The 24761-nt window shown below is 41.5% G+C and overlaps 2 protein-coding genes and 1 long non-coding RNA gene across 3 annotated transcripts in view; 2 read left to right on the forward strand and 1 right to left on the reverse strand.

Moving 5' to 3' along the window:
• The window catches only part of LOC131482861 (uncharacterized), a 34269-nt gene extending 19802 nt beyond the window's left edge, over positions 1–14467 (forward strand). The window contains exon 3 of the long non-coding RNA XR_009247345.1: positions 14340–14467. This is a non-coding gene — a long non-coding RNA (uncharacterized LOC131482861). The remainder of the gene's footprint in view (positions 1–14339) is intronic.
• Positions 1–24761, reverse strand: part of LOC131482927 (zinc finger protein 208-like) — an 887045-nt gene that overhangs the window by 760252 nt on the left and 102032 nt on the right.
• On the forward strand, positions 14555–23349 carry LOC131482913 (zinc finger protein OZF-like). The gene is given in 3 exon segments (XM_058679145.1): positions 14555–14687; positions 21856–23117; positions 23119–23349. Coding segments are annotated over 3 exon segments (1626 nt in total).

Raw genomic sequence — 24761 nt, forward strand, 5'->3', positions numbered from 1 at the left:
TTTTATTTATTGCAAAATCAGATATATAGAGAGGAGAGACTTAGAGGAAAATCTAAGGTCTGATGGTTTACTTCCCAAGTGGGGAAGCGTGGGCTGCTGGGGTTAGAACCAGTGACCACATGGGATCTTAGCTCATGCAAGATGAGGACCAGTGCCAGGCCAGTGCCCCGGACCCTATGATAAGAATTTTACATCTATTTTATCAGGTGTATTGGCCTATGACTTTAATGATATTAAGCTGGATTTCTGAACTATGAGTAATCATTTCAGAAGAAACATTAAGTAAATATATACAGAACTAATTGTATAGCAATGGAGATTACATTTTTGCTGAGCAATTCCATCTTTCTATTTTTATTGTTATTTTTAAGATTTATTCATTTTATTACAGCCAGATATACACAGAGGAGCAGAGACAGAGAGGAAGATCTTCCATCCGATGATTCACTCCCCAAGTGAGCCGCAATGGGCCGATGCACACCGATCTGATGCCGGGAACCAGGAACCTCTTCCGGGTCTCCCACGCGGGTGCAGTGTCCCAATGCATTGGGCCGTCCTCAACTGCTTTCCCAGGCCACAAGCAGGGAGCTGGATGGGAAGTGGAGCTGCCAGGATTAGAACCGGCGCTCATATGGGATTCTGGTGCGTTCAAGGTGAGGACTTTAGCCACTAGGCCATGCCGCTGGGCCCCATCTTTTATTTTTAACCCTATTTTAAACAGTAAGTCATAGTTGAAGATCATTCTACTGCTAATTCAGTCTAGTTTAAGAATTCAAGTATTGTTAGGCTCAGCCTAATTTTGGAATGCTTTTCGTCGTGTTAGTTTTTTAATGTAATTCTAGAAAATATGGTGTTAATTTGGTAGAGTCTAGCAGTGAAGACACCTAGTGTTCACCGTTGCTTTGAAGAGATTTATTCCTGATTCACTGCTAACTGCCTGTTGGTTTTCTCAAGTTTTTTGATGTCTTTCAAATTCAGTTTGTAGGCTACTGTTAAGTATTCAGACATTAAGCGTGGTTTTTTTTACTATTTATTTGTTTGTAACTGCTGTTGACTGTCCCTAGTGATCCATTGCACATCCTGTTTTTTTTCTGTTTTGTTTTTTGTTTGTTTTGTTTTGTTTATTCTTGTAAAGACTTATTTTATCAGACCTGGTGCAGTGGCCTAGCAGCTAAAGTCCTCACCTTGAACATGCTGAGATCCCATATGGGCACTCATTCTAATCTTGTCAACCCCTCGTTCAAAGCAGCTCCCTGCTTGTGGCCTGAGAAAGCAGTCAAGGATGGCCCAAAGCTTGGGAAATCTGCACCCGTGTGGAGATCCAGAGGAATTTCCTGGTTCCTGGCTCCGGATCGATGCAGCTCTAGCTATTGCTGTCACTTTGGGAATGAATCATAAGATGGAAGATCTTCCTCACTGTCTGTTCTCTCTGTATATCTGACTTTGCAATAAAAAAGTAAAAAAAAAAAGTCTTTAAAAAATCTTTTATTGGTATATAAGGCAGAACTATAGAGGAAGAGGGAGAGTTAGAAAGATTTTCCTTCTATTTTATCGCTTTCCAAGTGACCATGGAGGTTAAAGCAGGACCAGATTGAAGCTTCTTCCCAGTTCTCCCAGATCAGTACAGGGAATCAAGCACTTGTTACATCCTCTGCATTCACACAGGCACTAGAAGGGAGCTGGATCAGAAATAAAGCAGCTGGGCCTGAATGATAACCTAGTGGGTAAAGTCCATGCTTTGCACATGTTGGGATCCTGTATCGGTGCTGGTTCTAATCCTGGCAGCCGCACTTCCCATCCATCTCCCTGATTGTGGCATGGGAAAGCAGTGGAGGATGGCCCAAACACATGGGGCCTTGCACATGTGGGAGACCCGGAAGAAGCTCTGGGTTCCTGGCTTCAAATCTGCTCAACTCCAGCCTTTGTGGCCACTTGGGGAGTGAATTAGCAGATGGAAGATCATCCTCTCTGTCTCGCCTGCTTTTTTTTTTTTTTTGTATATCATGCTTTCCAATAAAAATAATGTTTATATAAAAAAAGAAAAAAATGCAGCAGCTCTTTCATCTCACAAGCAGTGACAGAACCCACTTTGTCCAGACAGCCCTGATCCACTCCTCTACTGTGATACCAATTGTAATATGTCCCTCTTCTTTTTGATGTTATATACTTGAGCCTACTTTTTGATTAATCTAGTAAAAGGTTTATTGATTTTGTTTTCCTTTTAAGAACAATGAATGTTTCCTTTATCTTCAGTATTGCTGAATAGAGTTTTTTTTCATTTCTTCATTAATCTGTATTTTGAATTTCCTGTTTCTACTCCTAGACTTGGCTTCTTATTTTTCGGAGAGTTGGAGATCAGTGCTTAGGATGCCATTTGACATTTTAGTTGTTATTGTTCAGGTGTTGACCATGTAAAGTGAAAACTTTTGATTTCTATATTTCTCTGATCATGGTTGGTTCTTTCTCATTGGCAATAGGAAGTATAGTTAGAAATAAGAGTGTGCTTTGGTTGCCATAAAAATATGCTGCAGAATGTGTGTATTGAATTGCAGTTTTTAATTTCTTATGGTTCTTTCTTTAAATTTTATTTTGATGATGTTTACACAGTTGAGAAGGGAGCATGCATGCACATGTGGATACTGATTAAGCTAGGAAGGATTGAGAGTTAGGGGAAGGAGGATGTAACCATTGTTTCCAAATTTTCTTCTTTTTGTGTCTGGGGGATGGTGGAGAGAAGGAGAAAAGCCACTCCCAGAATCCCTACAATAGAACCGTGGATGTAGAATGGCCATCTTATTTCCAGGTTCTCTGATGTGGAGCATGCTCTGAGGGTTCTGTTCAAGTGGTTTCCATAAGAAATCCTCCCACGGTCCATTGGTTGACATTTGAAATAGTTTCCATTCAGCCAGATCTTTAGTGTCAATGTTTGCCTGGGGTAGTTGTCCAATCTTTTCTGCCCTCCTTCATCTGCAGGCTCCAACAGACTGCCATATCCCCTATGTGCATCTGAGCATGTTCATTCAACAAATGAGGAGGCCCAGTTCTGATACATGAACTCCAAAGTTAATGCACAGATTCCACATTTGTCCAAATTTTTGAAGTTCTGTGTCCATTGGATCAGTGGTCAGTATCCCTGAAGAAACTATTTGAGGTGATCATAGACTTGTGTTTGTATTGCAAGGATGGGGTCAGCACAGTCTATCACCCACATCAGCCTATGCACACACAGGTGATTGCAGTTGCTGGATAAGTTTGTCTCCAGTCCCATCTCTTATGCAAACCAGTGGATGCTGTGGTGGAGGCCAACCGTGCCCATCCCACATTCAGCTCTCATGTACACCAGTTGGGAACTGCATCCCAATCAAAGTGATACCCTATAATGCCTACTAGGTCTGCCCCCCACCATGGTTCCTTTGCTTGTTGTTTTGAGCAGCAGACTGCTCTGTGCTGCAGCGTGGACCAGTGTGTCCTGTTCCCAATCCCAGTATTCATGAGTGTCAAAGGGTTCCATGGTCCTGTGCTGCTCAATTCTTTACAACTCTCGGCTCTTGAGCCAGCCTTCAGAAATGCAGTTCCACAAGTTGAGCCCTCATATTCCCCACAGGATCTATCCCCCCAGAGCTAGTTCTTGTCATGCCTGTGGGTATCATGGCCCAGCCTATCATTATCTGCCCCTTCTATGAAACTTGTTGGCAGTAGTGTAATCTTTCCCTGCCAGACAGGCCCCCAGCCCTACCTTATGTGTGCATTGGTGGGTGGTGGTAGTCCATGTTAACCATCCCAGTTCAGGTCTCCCATGTGGGCATGTGTACTCACTCATCTGACCCAGAAATGTCCTCAGTTATGGCTTCCAAACCACTAGGTGTTAGCCCCCTCATTTACCTGCAGGTAAAGTGGCTTTTGTCAGTAGAAGTCCTTCAGAAGTCATTCCTTAGCTGCAACATACTCCTTCAGTGGTCCTGCCTCCCACACATCCCCCTTACCCCTTCTCCTGAGCAATCTGCAATTCCTGCTCTGGAATCAAGCATCCCAGCCTAGCTGCTTGAATGCAGCTTTAGACATCCTGGCCTTTGCTGAGAGCATAAACATGAGCTTGTACCCAGTGTCACCTCTTGGCTGGTGGTGGAAAAGGCATTACCCAGCCTGGCTACTTGAAGGCAGCTTGAGCCATTCTGGCCTGGGCTAAGTGCCAAACTGGATCCTGGACCACAATGGCCAACTTTGGCTGAGGTGAGGGACACAGCATGGTCTGGTTGCTTAAAGGCAGCTTGAACCATCCTGGCCTTGGCATGTGCACAAAGAGGACCCTAGCCCCAATGGCCTCTTTCGTCTGGTTGTTAGAAGGACAGAACAGGGCCTGGCTGCTTGAAGACAGCTTGAGTTATTCTTGCCTAGGTTGTTTTAACGAAGGACATTGCAATGGATATAAAGTGGCATATCATTGTGGGATATAAAGTGGCATATCATTGTGGTTGCCAGTTTCATTCACTTAATGATTAATCATGCTGAAAATCTTTTTGTGTGAATTAATTTGCCTTTTGATTATCTTCTTTGTAGAAATATTTTTAGTTCTTTGTCCATTTTGGTATCTGCTTTTATTGCTTTTGAGTCTCAGGATTTTCCTGTCAACATGCCCAAAACCACCAAGGGGATGCAGTGTCAGAGTTCTTGGGCTGCAAGAACCACCGGGAACAGTCTGCGGGAGCATGTCCATTTATTGTAAAGTGAACACAACTCACCAGGAAGAGAGAAAGCAGAAGGGCAGTCCCAGACAGCCCTCCCACACAACAATGACACTGTAATTGACTAGAAGGCATGTCTGTCCCTTTAGAACCTCTAATCATGTGACAGGTCAAGTACTGCAAACATGGCTCTAAGCCATGGCTCAGGTCATAGGCAGGCAGGCTGTTAGTAATACCCACCAGGTAGCATTTGAGTTGACAGTCATAGTTAAACTGTAATACATGCTTATTTAATTTGTGACTGATGCACAAATTAAAGGAAGATCATCCTATAAATCTACTATGCATTGAGCTTGATAACTTTTTCAGTGTCGCAACTATGTTTACCATTGGCATAAGAATTTTTTTTAAAAAAGGATTTATTATTTTTTTGGAAAGGCGGATATACATAGAGGAGGAGAGACAGAGAGGAAGATCTTCCATCCGATGATTTCTCTCCCCAAGTGAGCGCAACAGCTGGTCCGTGCCAATCTGAAGCCAGGAACCAGGAACCTCCTCCAGGTCTCCAGATGGGTGCAGGAACCCCAGGCTTTTTGCCGTCGTCAACTCCTTTCCCAGCCCACAAGCAGGGAGCTGGATGGGAAGTGGAGCAGCCAGGATTAGAAGCAGCACCCATATGGGATCCCGGGGTGTTCAAGGTGAAGACTTTAGCCACCAGGCCATGCCGCCGGACCCTGGTGTAACAATTCTTAAACCCAGCCCACACTGAATGTGCTATAATGTGTCAATAGGAGTGAAATCTTGATGACTACAAATAAAAGTATAATGCCATTGTTAAGGTACAATTTGCTAAATGTGTTTTCTCATTTTTATTGATTGGAAACTCAGATTTACACGAAGAAGGAGAGACAGATCTTCCATTCACTGGTATAATCCCAAAGTGGCTGCAATGGCCGGAGCTGCCAGAGCTGAGCCAATCTGAACCCAGGAACTTCTTCCAGGTCTCCCATTCAGGTGCACAATCCCATGGCTTTCGGCCTTCTTGTCTAATGCTTTTTGAGGCCACAAGCAGGGAGCTAGATGGAAAATGACCAAGCAGAATATGGTCCAATTCCATAGGAAGAAGAAATAGAAAACTTGGAAACAATGATCATGTCAACTTTTCCCTAAGCCTTGAACCTTCCCACCCTGATCACATATGTAAACATCATTCACAATAATCATAGAAAATTCATATATGTATATATTTTTGAGAGGCAGATATACAGAAAAAAGGGGCCACAAAGATTCTCCATGTACTCTCTGAAAGAGTTGCAATGGAAGGAACTGAGCTGATCAGAAGCCTGGAGTTTCTTCTTGACCTAGTACACAGGTTCAGGGTCCCAAGGCTTTTGGCTGCCCTTTACCACATTCCCACACTACAGGCAGGGTGCTGGTTAGGATGTGGATTAGCCAGAACACACACTGGCACCTTTATGGCATCCTGGTGCGTGCACTGTGAGGGCTTTCACCACTAGGCTATTGTTTCAGGCCCCTTTTCCAATTTCTCTATCTCTGGTTTTCAAATAAATAAATGATTCAAAAACAGGGAAACAAAAAATTCCAAATCTAAGTAAAAGCCGCGTTTCATTAAGAAATATTAGGGGCCCGGCGGCGTGGTCTAGCGGCTAAAGTCCTCGCCTTGAAAGCCCAGGGATCCCATATGGGCGCCGGTTCTAATCCCGGCAGCTCCACTTCCCATCCAGCTCCCTGCTTGTGGCCTGGGAGAGCAGTCGAGGATGGCCCAATGCATTGGGACCCTGCACCCGCGTTGGAGACCCGGAAGAGGTTCCTGGTCCCGGCATCGGATCGGCGCGTACCGGCCCATTGCGGCTCACTTGGGGAGTGAAACATCGGATGGAGGATCTTCCTCTCTGTCTCTCCTCCTCTCTGTATATCCGGCTTTCCAATAACAATAAAATCTTTAAAAAAAAAAAAAAGAAATATTAGGGTTTTTGGCTTTTGTTTTTGCTAGAGAGATTGTACTTGTATTATAAGTTTTTTGGATTATTAGGGATTCTCTTATCTTTGTTTTTAAATATATTTTTTGTTTTTACTTTTATTGCAAAGTCAGATATACAGAGAGGAGAGGAGACAGTGAGGAACATCTTTGATCTGATGAGTCATTGCCCAAGTGACAGCAACAGCCGGAACTATGCCAATCCAGGGCCAGGAACCAGCAGATTCCTCCAGGTCTCCCATGTGGGTGCAGGTTTCCCAAGCTTTGGGCCATCCTCGACTGCTTTCTCAGGGCAGAAGCAGGGAGCTGGAAGGGAAGTGGAGCTGTGTTGATTAGAACTGGTCGCCTTATGGGATCCTGGTGCCATCAAGGCACGGACTTTAGCTGCTAAGCCACCACGCTGGCCCTCTATATCACTCAAAAATTTGTCAAATATCAAGACACAGGAAGTTCCATTTGTTGTTCAAATTCGCAACTTTTATGTTTCAAGCTCCATGTGACCTTAACAACATAAACATTCTCTCTTGGGTGTAGAAACGATCAAAGGACTTCAGTAGATAGTTCTCAAAATGTAGCCTTTGGGAAATGTAAATCAACATCACAACCCTGTCAGAATGTTTTTTTTTTTTTTTTTTCAAAGAAAGGGTAACAAATACTGGTAAGGAAGTATAAAATGAGAATATTTATACAATGCTGATGGAGTTATAGATTAAGTCAGCACGTGAAAAATAGTATAAAATTTCTTAAATGTGTAGAAATATGATTGCTGGTTCAGCATGGTAGCCTAGCAGCTAAACTCCTTGACTTGAATGTGCTAGGATCCCATATAGACACTGGTTCTAATTCCTGTAGCCCTGCTTCCCATCAAGCTATCTGCCTGTGGCCTGGGAAAATAGTCAAGAATGGCGCATAGCCTTGGACTTTACACTTGCATGGGTGAACCTTAAGAGCTCCTGGCTCCTGTCTTCGTATTGGCACAGCACCAGTCATTGAGACCACTTAGGCAGTAAATCATCGGATGGAATAACTTGCTCTCTGTAGCTCTTTGTCTCTGTATTTGATTTTGCAATAAAGACAAAAAAATCTTTTAAAAGAAGATTAAAATTTTAAAAAGCCTACATAAAATTTAAAGGATTTAATTTAAATGAGATTACTGAACTTGAACTGTGGTAATGCAACAAGGTGGAGGAATCTACCATGGGAGGAGGGTTTGGGGAGGGGTGGGGAGAATCCCAGTACCTAGGAAACTGTGTCACATAATACAATGTAATAAATGAATAAATTTAAAATAAATAAATAAAAAGAAAAAAATTTTAATGAGATTACTGTAAATCGGAGTAATCTCACTACTAGTTGTATTTTCTGAGTTATGAACACATTGTGTAAAAGAGATACTATCTTTTTAATAACAGTACTATTCATAATACACAAGATGTGGAATGAGTTGAGGTGTCCATGATTAGAAAATTTTGTAAGGAAAAAGTAGTATCTGTGTACAACGGGCTGTTACTCAGTTGTGGAAACAAAAATCTGTGTATTATACGAAAATGAGTGTAACTAGAGGCCAAGATGTTGAGTGAAATATTCTAAGCACAGCTATACAAACATGAAATTGTTATGTAGAGTAGCAAAAAAAAAAATCACAAGCAACAACAAAAAGTGGGACTAGTGGTACATATCAGTATTGCTGCAAATATGATTTGTCACTTTGGATTTATATCTTTGTTAAATAGTGAATGATGATATTCTACCCTAGTTTTAATGATCTGTGCCTGTAAATTGTATGATTGAAACATTTTTTTATTTCATTATATTTATACTACTTACCTATTAAATTGGTCATCTTACTATTGTTTTAGTCACTTAATGAAAAATTAAGATCTTGAGTACAATGTGAATTTAAAACATGTTATTTCAATTGTTTAAGAAAATAATGAGGGAGGGGAGTCCAGTTGGCCAACGGAGTTAGACTGATGTGACCCAGGGACCTAAAAGTTAGGGACTGAAGTGAGCCTGAAAGAAAAGAACCACGGAGAACACTGTGGTAAATCCCCCAGTGCCGCCAGGACTGAGAAAGGTGGCACACAGCGGTAAAATAGATGCGAATGACTAAGATCAGCAACCTGAAAAGGACAAGGAAGGTGCCCCAGGCTGCAGAGATTTGAGCGAAGTCTGGTGAGCGAACTTCAGGGAGCCGCTAACACAGGGTATTATCCGCCCTTACCAGGAGGTGAAGGGGCAGGCGGATCTAGGGAACAAAACATGGTGAAGGGTGCCTGAACGAAGCAATTCATGGCAGTCTTGGATCAGGGCAGACTGGCTGGAGAGGGTGACTAGGTACAGAAACAAAGAACCTGGGCAAACCTGGGAGCTAGAACTCCCCAGCACTGGGTGGTGCCAATTCCAGGGCCACGAGAACCCTACAGAAGAGAGATCCAATAGCTACCATAAATATCACCATGTTTTAAAGAGCCCACAATACTGCAGACTGAAGAAGTAGGGGAGGGGAACCAAGGCACCACAGAAGGAGAAAAACATCTAGGTCTGCACTAGGTGGCAGCAAAGCTCAAGGATTAGAAGGCAGCAATATCAGATCACATAAAATGCCAAGAGGTCACAGGAAAAGAAATGAGTCAGAGGAAAAAGCCATTGCCACCCCAAAAAGTCACCAAATGGCCTGGTCAATCACAGAGATGACAGCTGAAGTAATTGACGACCCATCAGACAAGGAATTCAGAAAAATAATTATAAAACTCTTCAGAGACAATGAAAAATGATGGGAAGAGCTTAAGAATTCAAAAGTCACATGAACACAGAAACAAAATTAGTTAACAAATGAGATCCTTGAACTGCAGCACAGAGTTGAGAGCCTATCCAACAGAATTAATGCAACAAAAGACAGAATCTCTGAATTGGAAGATTCCTAGAATGAAAATAGGCAAAACATCAATCAGCTTGAGAAACATTTGAACAAGGCCAATAAGGCCATACAGGAAATGCATGGCATCAAGAAGTCAAATATCAGAATTATAGGCCTTCCAGAAGGAGTGGAAAGAGAGATAGGTATGTAGCGGTGCTCGACGAAATTATACAGGAAAACTCCCAAAATGCTTGGAACATGAACCCAGCCCAATTCCAGGAAGGTCAGAGAACCCCCAACAGATTTGACACAAAGAGTCCCTCACCCAGACATGTGGTACTCAAGCTCCTCTCCAATGAATACAAAGAAAGAATTCTGAGAATAGCATGAAGCATGGACAAGCTTACATTTAGGGGCAGGCAAATCAGGATCAGTGCAGACTTCTCAGATCAAGCACTCCAAGCAAAGAGAGAATGGAATAAAATCTTTCAAATCCTGAAACAGAACAACTGTGAACCAAAAATAATGTACCCAGCAAAGATCTCATATGTATTTGAGAATGAAATTAGATACTTCCATAGCAAGGAGAAACTGGAAGAATATGCCAGCACAAAACTAATCCTACAAAATCTCTTTATAAATGTGCTAATCCCAGAAAAAGAAGGAAACCATAAGCAAGGATGGCACACGGGAAGACCTAACCACTGAAGTCCACACAAGGCAACACAATCAGATACCAACACCCACAAAAACATACGCACATGGCAGGACAAAATTGCAGTCTCTCAGTATCAACTCTTAACATAAATGGCCTAAATTCATCAGTCAAAGGACATAGATGAACGGATTGGATCAACAAACAGAACCCAAATCTCTCTTGCCTACAAGAGACACATCTAACCAGAAAATATAGGAACTGAAACTGAAGGGATCGAAAAAGATATTTCACGCCAGTGGATGAGAAAAAAAGGCTGGTGTATTGGTCCTGATTTCAGATAATGCAGACTTCAATGTGACAAACATCAAAAAGGACACAGAAGTGCATTTGCTATTGTTGAACGGAATGACCCATCAGTAAGTGATTACCATCCTTAATATGTATGCCCCAAATTGAGATGCACTCAGCTACGGGAAGCAATTACTTATAGACTTATAGGAAGATACAGATGAACATACAATAATCATGCGATATGTTAACACCCATTAACACCAATAGACAGATCAACAAGACAAAGGCTCAACAGAGAAACTACAGAGCTCACACAAACAATGGAACAATTGGACTTAGTAGACATTTATAGAACCTACATCTACACTTTTTCTCAGCAGTGTATGGCCCTTTCTCCAGGATAGACCACATGATAGGAAACAAAGCAAGGAAAACTAACTTAAAAAAAACTGGAATCATACCATGCACCTTCTCAGACCACCACAGAATGAAATTGGAAATCAATAATTCAAAATGTCCCAGGAAATATATAAACTCTTTGAGGTTGAGTAATATGCTATTAAACAAAGAACGAGTTAGAGAAGAAATTAAAGATGAGATAAAAAATTATGGAAACAAATGAAAACTCAGATACAACATTCCAAAACTGGTGGGACACCACTAAAGCAGTGTTATGTGGTAAGCTCATTGCAATTGGTGCTCATGTCAAGGCCGAAGAAAGGCACCAATTACTGGAATTAAGCACACACTTCTAGGAAATGGAAAATCAGCAGCAAAATGACCCCACAAACAATAGGAAACAAGAAATTATCAAAACAAGGTAGGAAATAAACCAAATAGAAATAAAAAACTATGTTAAAAAATCAATGAATCAAAAAGCTGGTTTCTTGGGAAGATAAATAAAATAAACACCCCACTGGCCTGACTGACAAAGAAAAGATAAGAGAAAGCAAGAATTAGGAGCATCAAAGGTGAAAAAGGCAACATAACAACAGACACTGCAACCACTAAGAAAATAATTAGAAATTACTACAAGGAACTGTACTCTAACAAATCAGAAAACCACCAGGAAATGGAAAGGTTCCTAGACTTCCACCACTTACAATGGCTTACCTCAGAGGCAACAGAAGAACTGAACAAACCCATAACCCCGGGCCCGGCGGCGTGGCCTACCGGCTAAAGTACTTGCCTTGAAACCCCGTGATCCCATATGGGCGCCAGTTCTGATCCCGGCAGCTCCACTTCCCATCCAGCTCCCTGCTTGTGGCCTGGGTAGGCAATTGGGGATGCCCCAATACATTGGGACACTGCACCCGCGTGGAGACCCGGAAGATGTTCCAGGTTCCTGGCTTAGTATCGGGGCACACCAGCCTGTTGCGGCTCACTTGGGGATTGAATCATCGGACGGAAGATCTTCCTCTCTGTCTCCTCCTCTCTGTGTATATCTAGCTGTAATCAAATGAATAAATCTTTAAAAAAAAAAACCCATAACCCAAGCAGAGATAGAGTCAGTGATTAAATATCTCCCAACAAAGAAAAGCCCAGGCTCAAATGGCTTCACCACAGATTTCTACAAAACATTCCAAATAGAGCTAACCCCAATCTTCTACAAGCTCTTCAAAATAATAGAAAAGGAAGCCACCCTTCCAAACTCATTCTATGAAGCCAAATGACTTAATCCCAAAACCAGGTAAGGAATTAACAGAGAAGGAAAACTACAGACCTATGTCTCTGATGAATATTGATGCTAAGATTCTCAACAAAATCCTAGCCAATAGAATTCAAATAAGCATCAGACAGATCATTCATCCAGACCAAGTAGGATTCATCCCTGGTGTGCAGGGATGGTTCAACATACAAAAATCCATAAATGTGATACACCACATCCAAAAACTGAAGAATAAAAATCATTTAATAATATCAATAGATGCAGAAAAAGCCTTCGACAAAATCCAACACCACTTTATGTTAAAAACCCTAACCAAGGTAGAGGTTTTTACAGGGAGGTGCTGGGTGAATCCCAGAGCCTATGAAACTACGTCACATAATGCAACATAATTAAAAAAATAACTTGAATTTCCTCTGAATAAAAAGTTGATGAGTTGAGAAAAAATTAAGAAAACTGTGACCACATATAAAAAAAAACAGGGAAAAGGGATGATTGAAATGAAGTATCATGCTGTTAAAATGATATATATCAGTTACACTAGCTGTGTTTAATGTTTAAAGCAGTAAATAAATAACTGGAATACAGGAACAACCCAGCTAACTCCTTAATACTAAAGAGCTTTCAAAACATAAAAAAAAAGGACTCAGTTTGTTACAGCGTGGCCTTTGTGTTATATGTATATTTTCTGTTCAGCTGGCAGACTATGACTGGCTGATACCAACTAATGATCAGAAGAAGATAGTTGTTTAAGAGACTATCATTTGTTTCCCTCCTAAACTGTAGTTTATATGTAGAAATTAAAACTGCAGTTTAATTATGTTATTCCACAGAAAATCAATAAAAACAGACTTTAAATATGTGCATACACACAAGTGAAAAAATATATATTTTATATATTTATACACTGGAATTACATGCATATGTATTCCATAATTTTTTTACTTTTGTGTATGTACATATATATGTATTATTGATACATATGATCATCTATTATTTATATTTAATTCCAATATAAGCTGTAGGAAATATTTAATCATGCAAGTACAGTTTAAAAATATTTTCAGTATTTCATTATTTCACTTTGAAATGAGAAAATTGAAGTGAATTATTGCTTTATAATATTTTTAAGTACCTCCGTATGTTTGAGGAAATCATTAGCAAGCTACTTAAAAAACTTCTCATTATCTTGTACAATTCTAAGCATATATCTTTTTTTTAAAGATTTATTTTATTACAAAGTCAGATATACAGACAGGAGGAGAGACAGAGAGGAAGATCTTCCATTCAATGATTCACTCCCAGAGTGAGCTGCAACAGCTGGTGCTCCGCCGATCTGAAGCCAGGAACCAGGAACATCCTCCGGGTCTCCCATGCAGGTGCAGGGTCCCAAAACTTTGGGCCATCCTCGACTGGTTCCCAGGCCACAAGCAGGGAGCTGGGTGGGAAGTGGAGCTGACGGGACTAGAACCGGCGCCCATATAGGATCCCGGTGCGTTCTAGGTGAGGACTTTAGCCGGTAGACCACACGGTCTGACCCTAAGCGTATGTCTTAGTTATCTAATCTAGCATGTTATTTAGCTCATGTGTATCTAAAGATTGCACAGTGAACTCATTTTATGCTCACTGTAGAAAGAGATCTGACACAGGATAATAATGGAATTGTAGCTTCAGAATTGCAAACGTAATACAGGACAAAAGATTTTATTTGGTTTTTACCTTATTTGCCACATACATAGTAAATTAAGCTGCATTCATAGAAGATGCAAATTGAACACCCCCAGCAGAGTTAAACTCAGCTTAGTATTATAGGTCCTGAGTTAAAATTTTGGTTCAGTGTCAATATGATTATTTATCTTAATTTAGTTGAAAAGCAGATTGGTAATAACAGACAGAGTGATATCTTCCACTTGAAGAGCTATTCTAGCAATGCCTTCAACGGTTCATTATAGTGAGAATCTTTAGAGAAAACAACCTTTATGAGAATAAGGAATATTTGTTGTAATATTAGATTTGCAAAAGTAACACAGCAGAAGATATTTTCATTTAACTTTTACTCTGTGATGCTGTATGAATTGTAAATTAAACTACATTCACAAAAGTTGCAAATTAAATATACAGAGAATGTACTGTTAGTGTTTCTCTTTAACAATCCAGAACTGAGGAGACATGTGCCATTACAGGTGTTGGTGTCATTTGAAGATGTGGCTGTGGACTTTACCCAGGAAGAATGGCAGACAATGGACAATACTCAGAGGACCCTATATAGGGAGGTGATGCTTGAGACCTATAACAATCTGCTGTCCTTGGGTGAGTGAAATTCTGTCCTGCCTAAGCAGAATACTTCTTATAGTTTGCTACTGAAAGAACAGTTTATAAAGTGTAGTTGGTAGGACTAATGGTGATTTTGGAAAATCTGCATCATTCTCCATTCACAGGGTACTCCATGACAAAGCCTAATATGGTCTTCAAGTTGGAGCAAGGATCAGCACCATGGACAGTGGAGAAATCTGCCAAGCAGAGACTTGCAGGTAGGTCAGCACATATTGGACAGAGGAATTGATACATAGCTCAGTAATTGTTGACTGGAATTATATTTGATTTTTACTCTGAGTTTCTTTCAGAAGGACAGCTGGTGAGACAGTCATTCTATAGTCTCCATGTATAGGTTTATTCTAGCAATTTGCCAGCCTATCACCATAAATCTAGAAGTACATATGGGTCTTTTCATGATCCCAAACACTTGAATCACATCTGCCACTTCCCAAGATACATTTTCCTGAAGTTGTTTTTGAAGCAGAGTGGCCAGGAAAAGGCAAACTAGTGATGAGATGGGATGTAAGATACCCCAAGCCTTATTCTGAAATTTTATACCATATTTTCTGTCATTTCCTGCTTTAAGTTAAATATGCAATCTCATATAATTAAAATTTTCATTTTAAAAATATAGGTATTATGTTAAGACATTAATAGATGAGATGTAATGCCTATTTAAAATGCTCATAAATGTCCACATTTCACTAATATTAAAATATGCTCTATCTAGATTGGCAACAAATCTCAATAGCTTCACTGGAACATTTGAAAAGAAACATTTAGATGGGATTCATGCATATGTTTACTCGGCTTCTCATTTCAGATCCCCATGGACAGAATGAGCTGTTTGGAGCTAATCAGAAAGGTCAAGAAATAATCTTCAGGCAAGTTTTAATTATAAAACTTATATAATAACTGAAAAGAGAGCTGTATTGCCACAAAAATGCTTAGCCTTAGCTCTGGCCATAATTGCAGCACAATATGAAAAGGATATTGTATAAAAATTAGACTTGAGAAATAGGATTTCATTCTTTCTTTCTACTTTTTTTTTTCATTTGGAGACAGTAGTTTTATTTGCAAAGTGACCAGGTGAATGTCGAAACCAGAGGGAATCAAATAGCATTTCTTGGGAGAGAGCCAGGAGATGGTGTGCCTCTTGAATGCAGACAGCAAAATTTTTCAGAATGGTCTTTGATTTTTAAGTGTCCCCTGAGCATTCCTTGTCTGGACAGGAATCTGTGAGTAAGACACTTCCCATTGTATTGGTTGTCTCTCAACCAGCAAGGCAATAGCTGTTACTACACAGCTTCAAATCTGCACCGGCCATTCTATGGCTGTTCAGGTCTCAGAACTAGGCAGTTACATGAGTGACAAAGTTGAAGAAACTGGCTTTTCTCAGCTCATGTATGAAATGTAGAGGGAGTCATGCAAAGGCCCACATAAGCCATTTGTAAAGATCAAACCCGTGGGTATGGCATGGTAGCCTAGTGGCTGTCCCTCACCTTGCATGCACTGGGATCATATATGGACACTTGTTTGTGCCTTGGCAGCCCCGCTTCACAGCCAGCTCTCTGCCTATTGCCAGAGTCCAGCTCAAGTAAAGTTCAGAACTTGAGAAGGGTGCCTGGAGTAGGCATCGAAAAATAAATGGACCACTACAGTTTCAGGATCATAATACAGTTTTAAAAACTGTCCTCTTTTTTTAATCAGAAGCCTTCACAAACTCTGGCACCCACTTTTCACACCTGGTCAAGCAGGCATTGCTAAGGATAGTTCTGCCAATTGTTTCCCCTTGAGGCAGAATATCAGCCGCCGTAATCCTGTTGTCAAGAAGTTCTCAATAGATGGTACATGTCAATCAGTAACACATTCCTATTACAACCCTGAGTCTACAACTTAGTCTTGAAATAGTTAAGGAAGTGTATCACAAAAGGAGAGACATAAAGATTAGTGAAAGAGGGAAAGAATAGATTTCCACTACATTTAGGGACTTAACATCCTTGATTAGGATATGGTCAATGTGGGAGGACAACCCTAAGCATAGGTTCCTGCTACATGTAGGGACATAAAACCCTTGATTTTCATATGATGAGTGTGACAGCCGAGAGAGCAGAAATAGTAAAAGGCCCTTTTGCTAAGACATTATCACCAACATCATCTTCCAAGCTCACACTGATTGTAAAAGGCAACTCCACAGTGGCAGATAGTGCCTAAATAGATTACAGAAATCTCTGTGGGGTTGTCAATTATTTATGCAAAGGGAGGTAGAACTGCTTTTCAGGTGGTTGTAGGCACAGGAAATTCCTTGTGGCCTTGCCTTCAATGGAAAAGTTCTCTTCACAACTTCGTGTCTTTCACATGAACCGCATGGACCACAGCAGCCTTTGGCCTGGGAAAATGTTGAGGACACCCCACAGGCTTGTGACTATACACCTGCATGGCAGACCCAGATAAAGCTCCTGGTTTTTGGCTTTAAAGCTGCTCAGCTCTGAAAGTTACGAATTTTTGGGAAGTGAATCAGCACATGGCAGATCTTCCTATGTGTCTCATATCCTCTCTGTATATCTAGATTTCCAGTAAATAAAAACATTTTTTTTTCCTTTTTCCATTTTTATTGTATTTTTGACAACCGTTACATAGTTAATTAGGGTAAAGAATTTCAAGGGTTACAGGAAAATGGGTAAGACTATTATTTCCATATTGTTTCCTTCATATATCTGAGGTAAAAGGAGATTTTATGGGAGAAGCCCACCAGTCTCCCTCCCATCCCCAGTCGTTGATGCGGGGCATGCTGCGAGGGTCTTGCTTAAGTGGTTTTGGTAGTTCAATAGGTATGAATTGCTGCCAGTCTCACCACTGCAAGCACAATGAGATCGTTGAAGAATCCACTGATTGACATAGTCTTTCATAGAGTCTTCGTTTGCCCAGTTTTTCACTGCTAACACATAACTGAGGTGGTTGATTGACTTGTTCTGTCCTCTTGTCTTTTCATGGTTAGGGTTCTGAGTCTGGCAGTTCAATTGGGGGGATCCGCAAAGAAACTTTGTATGAGGTGTTTCCAGACCAGATTCTTATGTGTACTAGCAAGTACAGGGCCTGGAACAGTCCATCGCTTGAGGTTGCAATTGCTGGGTTGGTTCTGTTTCCAACCCTGTCTTCTACTGGAACCAATGGGTGCTGCAGTCTAGCCTGAATCCTGCCCACTTCATACTCAGCCCTTACATAAACCAGTGGGAGCTGCAGCCTAGTCAGAGCAACCCACAGTAACCACCACAAGGCCCGTCCCCTACCCTGGTTTTCCAGCATGTGTAGCAGACTAGTCCAATCTGTACTGTACCCCATTTGGCTCTCATACATGTCAGTGTGTATTTAAGTCTAGTTCAATCTAACCAGCTCCATTATCCAGCCCTCATGTATGTTGTTGGGTTCATTTCCGTCTAGCCACCCCTGCTTCTACCCTTGTTTTTGTGCCTTGCTGTGTTAGTGGTAACCCAGGAGGGAGGATCCCACTATTTCCCTCTCAGCCCACTCCCACTCCTGGATTATGCACTCTCCAGGTGGTTCTGTGGTTCTGCTTGACAAAATTAGCATCTGGCATACGTTATCTCACCTTGGCATTACGTAATGTGTACTGGTTTTTTTGCAACCAATTCTGGCTCAACCCACACTCTCTTCTGGTGCTTGGATTTGTCAGTGGATGACATGAACTGATTCAGCCTGGTCTGCCCCCAACCCATGCCAGGACAATTCCATATAATTATACAGTTATGATTGGTCAGTTTTAGCTGTTAACTTTCAAAATAAGCAAGTTGACAGGCCTGTAATGGCAGGTTTGAAGCAAGCAACTTTCAAAAGCTACAAATTGATGGGCTATAGGGCAAGGACTCTTATCAAACACTAGGGTCCGTCTTCCTGAGGAGTGGTCTACCTACATGACCTGCCAGGTGTCCTGCCGGGTGGCTGTCACATAGACTGTTAGCCCAGGAGTTCACACAGCTCCTAGCCAAGCAATTAAGGCAGAATCACAAAAGCAGAAAACATCTAGATTCTTCAGAAACATGTGACCAAGAGAGAAAGCCTCTCCCTATCATGGGCCTTTATAGGGACTTGTGAAGCGAGTGGTTACAAAAAAAAAAAATGCAATACCACCGCCTCTCAGTTCCAGTGATGTTAGGTGAGTGTCACAGGTGGGCAGAAGGGAAAGCCTAGATGGAGTCAAGCTGCTGACCCTGAACTGGCTGCCTAGCCAAAAATTGGGAGATGGAAGAAACAAGTCCCAACCTTTTTTCTGGGTAAGGTGGTAGACATTATTGCCCATTGTGAATAAGTTTCTCTTTGCCCTTGGGTTGAATCATGTGAACACCTCCCTGAGATGGTGCATAAAAACTCAAACCAAAGTGAATATTTTTGGTGCCTGGACTCTCATCCCTTCTTCAATGAGGAAGAGCCGACATGAAGAATGAAAAAGGAGGCCAGAACTTTGGTCTCATGTCAGGTAGTTGGGATTCAGGATCCACTTAGAGAGTATCAAGTCATGGAGAAAATTGGCCTTTTGGGGGATGTCAATCCAACAGTTTTCAAAATATAATGACCCAGAGACTTGCTTCTAAAATGAAAATTGACATGATAGCAAAAGTGAAAAAGACAGTTGTTGATTAGAGGCTTTAAAGTCCTAAACTTTTATAATTCCTATCTCTACTCCCTTCCTCCTAAAAGTACAATCAGTTTGGAGGTTTAGCTGGAGCTAGGCAGTGACTGGGGATTACGTGTGTGGGTGGGTGTGTTCATGTTTGTGCAGAGGCATGGGATGCCAAGGGTCATTCCCACAAGTTTAGTACAAACCTTGTGGAGTCTTCTCTTTGCTAATTCGAGACACACAGCTCTTGTATAAGATCCAGAAGTCTTTTTCAAGTCCCATAATGTGCACCGAACCAAATGTTACCAGGAAAGCTCAGTAATTCTTTTCTTTAACTTAGTATAGAAAAGTAGGATTGTGGAAGAGGGTGGAAGGATGGGATTTACAGGAATTGGGAGAAAACAGAGGAGTGGGTTCTTTTTTCCAGTTATGCATCCTGCTTCAGTAAACAAGGGTTGGGACAACATTGAAGTTAGTAACTGGATGTCTCAATTTCAAGAAGCACACCAACACCTAGTTTTCTGTCTAGGAGTGATTTCCCCTTGCCTCCTCTTCCCCTACTCACATGACCACTTTGTAAATAAAACTTCTCTGTCTCTAAAAGGATGAATTAAAAAAAATGACTTTGAGATCCAGTTTCTGTATCCACCTCCTGAATGTGAGCAACTGGTATTTAGTAGAAACCTATGTATTTTCTATATTGTCATGTACACTTTCTGTTCCTGGGAGGACCTGAGCCACATTGGAGTCCATGCTTGGGACCCTAGGTTCAGCCACTATGGCCATTTGATGAGCTGGGCCTTGGCCTGCCTGGGCTGAAGAGGATTTGCTCTTCCTGGTGAGTACAGTGGGAGCAGATGCCTTGGGAACATGGCAGGCCTAGGCTCCACCCACCTCCAACATCAAGAGGTGGGTGGGACTGGGGGAGTGTGACCTAATAATTTTTTCTTCATGAGTTGGGTTTCTGTATAGTGTGTGTGTGTGTGTGTGATTTAATTGCACTCAATGTGTGTGCGTGTATTAGATCATTAAGGAGAAATTAGTGTGATCATTTCCAAATTTTCTATTTTTCCTTCCTGTTTTAGGTCAGGGTTAAATGGTATTCAGAGAAGGTATACCAGGTCTCCCAACTATCCTAGTACTTCAGGATGGGTACTGGACCCCTGATACCAAACCAGGGTGTCAATGTGGCACACACTCCACGGTTTCTGTCCAGGTGGTTCTGATAGTTCTGAAATGATGTTCATCTCACTGATTCAAGCAAGAGAGAACCCTTTCAATGTTCATTGGCTGGCATGGTTGACCTTGGAGTCTCTTTTCTCCCAGATATTTGCTGTCATCATATGGCTGGGGTAGTTATTCAATCTCTTCTCTCCTGCTTTCTCTTGGATAGTCCAGATGTGCTTTCCAGGCTTCAGTGGGCTTCCATCTCCAGGTGGAGCCAGGCCAGTTGTCCAATACTCCTTTTCAACTGAGGAGTACCAGTTCTTGCAAGTGCCTCAAGACCTCGAGCCAGTCAATCCTGCCCCAGTGGAGCCCCAACCTCAGCACTCACTGAGCTAGCACCACCATGCAGGCATCTAAAGTATCCAAGCCAGGTGACCTGAGGCCTGCCACACCCTCTACTCCCAGGACTCGCAGTCCCAGGACCCATTGCACTGGCCAGCCAAGGACCCAGGCCAAGCAACATAAACCACCACACATACAGTCACTGGGGCTCATAAACTGAGCTCATCACACAGCTGTCCCCAAGGGACCAGACAAGGCTGCCAGGGCCCCACTGGATCTCCTGCGCCCAGGGATCATGTGTCCAGCACCAACATCACCCTGACTGCCATGGCTTGCCTCAACTCATTTTCCACCAGCATATATTGCAGCCTGGCTTAGTCTAGTCTTCCCCCAATTCTACTTCATGTTGCTGTGTGCTGAAGCCTATCCAAGTACAATCCATCTGGATGTTTAGCTGGAGCTAGGCAGTGACTGGCGATTATATGAGAGTGTGTTTGTGTTCCTCTTTGTGCAGAGGCATGAGGTGCCAAGGGTCATTTCCAGAGGTTTAGTACAAAATTGTGGAGTCTTTTCTTTGCTCTGTCCAGCCTCATGGCTTTTGTATTAGAGCCAAAATTCTTTTTTAATTCCCATATTGTGCACTGAACCAAATGTTACCAGGAAGGCTAGGTGATTCTTTCCTTTAACATAGTATAGAAAAAGATAATGAAAAGCAGTTGTAAACCAAATTTTTACAGTTAATTGACCAGTTAAACTTGGAAGAGGTAAGGGGGAAAGCAACTCCCAACGAGGAGCTCAAAGATCTGGAGCATTTTGAATGGAGACAAAATGATGTCATAGTTTCTTTTAAATTTGCTTTTCCCACAGGAAGCCTAACGAAATACCATTTGAAAATAAGCATGCCTCTAATGTCCCTGAGAACAACTTTGAGAGTAAGGAAATTCTCAGTCAGTTTGACAAGATCCACATTTGTCAGCAGTCCTTTGAACACAATGGAAATGAGAAAACTTTCAGCGGGAAGAAGATAGTCCTTATGTGTGAGCAAGTTTATCCCAAAGACCGATGTAATCAGCAACCTGTCAGTGTGGGACAAGCAATTCATGTTGGCTACTATAAATCTTGCCTTACCACCAAACAGAGAACTGACACAGGAGACAATTTGTGTGTGTCCAATGAATGTAAAGAAAACATGTACCAGAAGTCAGAACTCATTAGAGATCAGATCTTTCAAAGAGCAGAGAAACCTTATGAATGCAATGAGCACAGAAAAGCCTTTCACCAGCAATTATCTCTCATGAGACCACAGAGACTCCACACAAGAAAAAAATCTTATGAATGTAATGAGTGTGGAAAAGAGTTTCTTCACAAGTCAAGCCTGATCATACATAGGAGGGTCCACACAGGGGAGAAACTTTATGAATGCAGGGAGTGTGGAAAAGCTTTTTCTCATAAGTCAAACATGAATGCACATCATAGATTGCACACTGGAGAGAAACCTTATGCATGTATTGAGTGTGGGAAATGGTTTTGCTCTAAGCAACACCTCATTGTACATCAGAAAATCCACACTGGGGAGAAACCTTATGAATGTAGAGAATGTGGAAAAGGCTTTTCTGATAAGTCACAGCTCCTTAGACATCAGAGAATCCACACAGGGGAAAAACCTTATGAATGTAGTGAGTGTGGAAAAGGCTTCTCTGATAAGTCAAGCATGATCATACATCAGAGAATCCACACTGGGGAGAAACCTTATGAATGTAGTGTGTGTGGAAAAGCTTTTATTTGTAACTCACACCTCATTACTCATCAGAGAATCCACACTGGGGAGAAACCTTATGAATGCAGGGAGTGTGGAAAAGCTTTTATTTGTAAGTCACACCTCATTACTCATCAGAGAATCCACACTGGGGAAAAACCTTATGAATGTAGTGAGTGTAGAAAAGCTTTTATTCGTAAGTCACACCTCATTACTCATCAGAGAATCCACACAGGGGAAAAACCTTATGAATGTAGTGAGTGTGGAAAAGGCTTCTCTGATAAGTCAAGCATGACTATACATCAGAGAATCCACACTGGGGAAAAACCTTATGAATGTAGAGAGTGTGGAAAAGGCTTTTCTGATAAGTCACACCTCCTTAGACACCAGAGAATCCACACAGGGGAAAAACCTTATGAATGTAGTGAGTGTGGAAAAGCTTTTATTTGTAACTCACACCTCATTACTCATCAGAGAATCCACACAGGGGAGAAACCTTATGAATGTAGTGAGTGTGGAAAAGCTTTTATTCGTAAGTCACACCTCATTACTCATCAGAGAATCCACACTGGGGAAAAACCTTATGAATGTAGTGAGTGTGGAAAAGGCTTCTCTGATAAGTCAAGCATGATCATACATCAGAGGGTCCACACTGGGGAAAAACCTTATGAATGTAATGAGTGTGGGAAAGGCTTTCCTTGTAAGCCACACCTTATTAGACATCAAAGAATTCACACTGGGCAGAAAAAAACCTTATGGATGAAGTGAATGTGGAAAGGGCTTTTCTAATATGGCACAACTCATTAGGCATCAGAGCGTCCACACAGGGGAAAAACCTTATGAATGTAGAGAGTGTGGAAAAGCTTGTTCTCAGAAGTCACACCTAATCAGACATCAGAGGGTCCACACAGGGGAGAAACCTGAAGAATGCAGTGTGTATCTTCAAGCCTTTACTTACGAGACAGGTTTCATTTGACATCAGAGTGTCCATACAGGATAAGAACCACTTGAATATAATGAGTGGAAAATCTGGTTGCAAGCAGTCAAGTTTTATTAAACATCTGAATTCACTTGGGAAAGCATGAATGTTTTACATGTGTTTTAAAATTCATTCGCAAACCTTTTCAACACAGTAGAAAGCCTACATGCTTCAATAAGTAGCATATTCACAGAAATGAGCAAACACACAGCATTGACTGAAAAATCATTTTTCTGAGTCAATCGCTAGCAGAGTCACAGACCTCAGAACTACAAAACATGTCAACCGAAAGACTAGCCACCATAAACCTGTTATGGTCTGTTGAAGCTTACAAACTGAATGAAAAGGCAACCGTTCGCAAAAGTGCAAATATAAAACATTGTAATAGGGGAATGGATGTGGAAACATACTTTGAAAGTCTCAGCAAGTGTTAAATAATAAACATGAGGAGTATTATTTTATTTCAGAAGAGAGGGTATTGCTAAAATAATTAAGATGCAATTTGCATGTGATCTCCCTTTGTTAGGTGGTAAATGTGAATGCTGTTTTCAGATTAAATGTTGATAATAAATGTTCAGTATGTAACTTTTATTTCAAATGCCATCTTTGTTATTTACACATTTATCTTTTTTGAATCGCAATATTCCTCATCCTATTACAGAATTTTATTGGAACCACAGATATCAAATGATGCATGTGGCAGTTTTAGTGATGAACACCCAGATTTGAAGGATGAATCTTTTCCAGAGGCAAAATTTTCTTGTTATGTCTGGCCAAATGTGGATCCTATTTGGCCTCTATCTCCTTGAATAATAAGTATGGGAGATCACTCCTGCCTCTCTGCCAGCTTATCTCATACAACATGTCATAGGCACATGGCACATTGTGTCTCTGAGGCAAAGCCCTGGCAGTGGTCTCAGCTAACAGAGACTCCATCTTTGCCTGTTCACTCGGCATACATCCAGAGTAGTGGGCTGTATTTCAATTTCTGCCCCTGCAAAGTTGTGCTAGAATTTCCCTGATAAGCAACTCTGAGAAGTTAAGTGCAGCCCTCATCTTGTTTACCATTCACACGTAATGATCATGCCCAAAGGTATGGCTTTCAGCCCAGGTGCTAGCTTATCTTGGTCTACCTGCACATGGCCTAAAACACTAAGCTATCAACCCTGCTTACAGAATGTAACTGGTGACTAGATTAGAGTGTCCAGAGAGATAGGCATGCCTACTGGCCAGTTTTAATAACAGTGTAGGGTGGGAGTACTGTTGATACCACCCTTCTGCCTTTCCTCTCCACTGTATATATGCTTGTATGATCTTCCCAATAAATGGACACCCTTCACCAGTTTCTCTCTGGTGGTTCTGCAGCCAAGCAACACCATTGTCATGGTCCTCAGGAATCTTGGGCCTGC

Source organism: Ochotona princeps, chromosome 21 (assembly GCF_030435755.1).
Source record: "Ochotona princeps isolate mOchPri1 chromosome 21, mOchPri1.hap1, whole genome shotgun sequence".
Classification (NCBI taxonomy): domain Eukaryota; kingdom Metazoa; phylum Chordata; class Mammalia; order Lagomorpha; family Ochotonidae; genus Ochotona; species Ochotona princeps.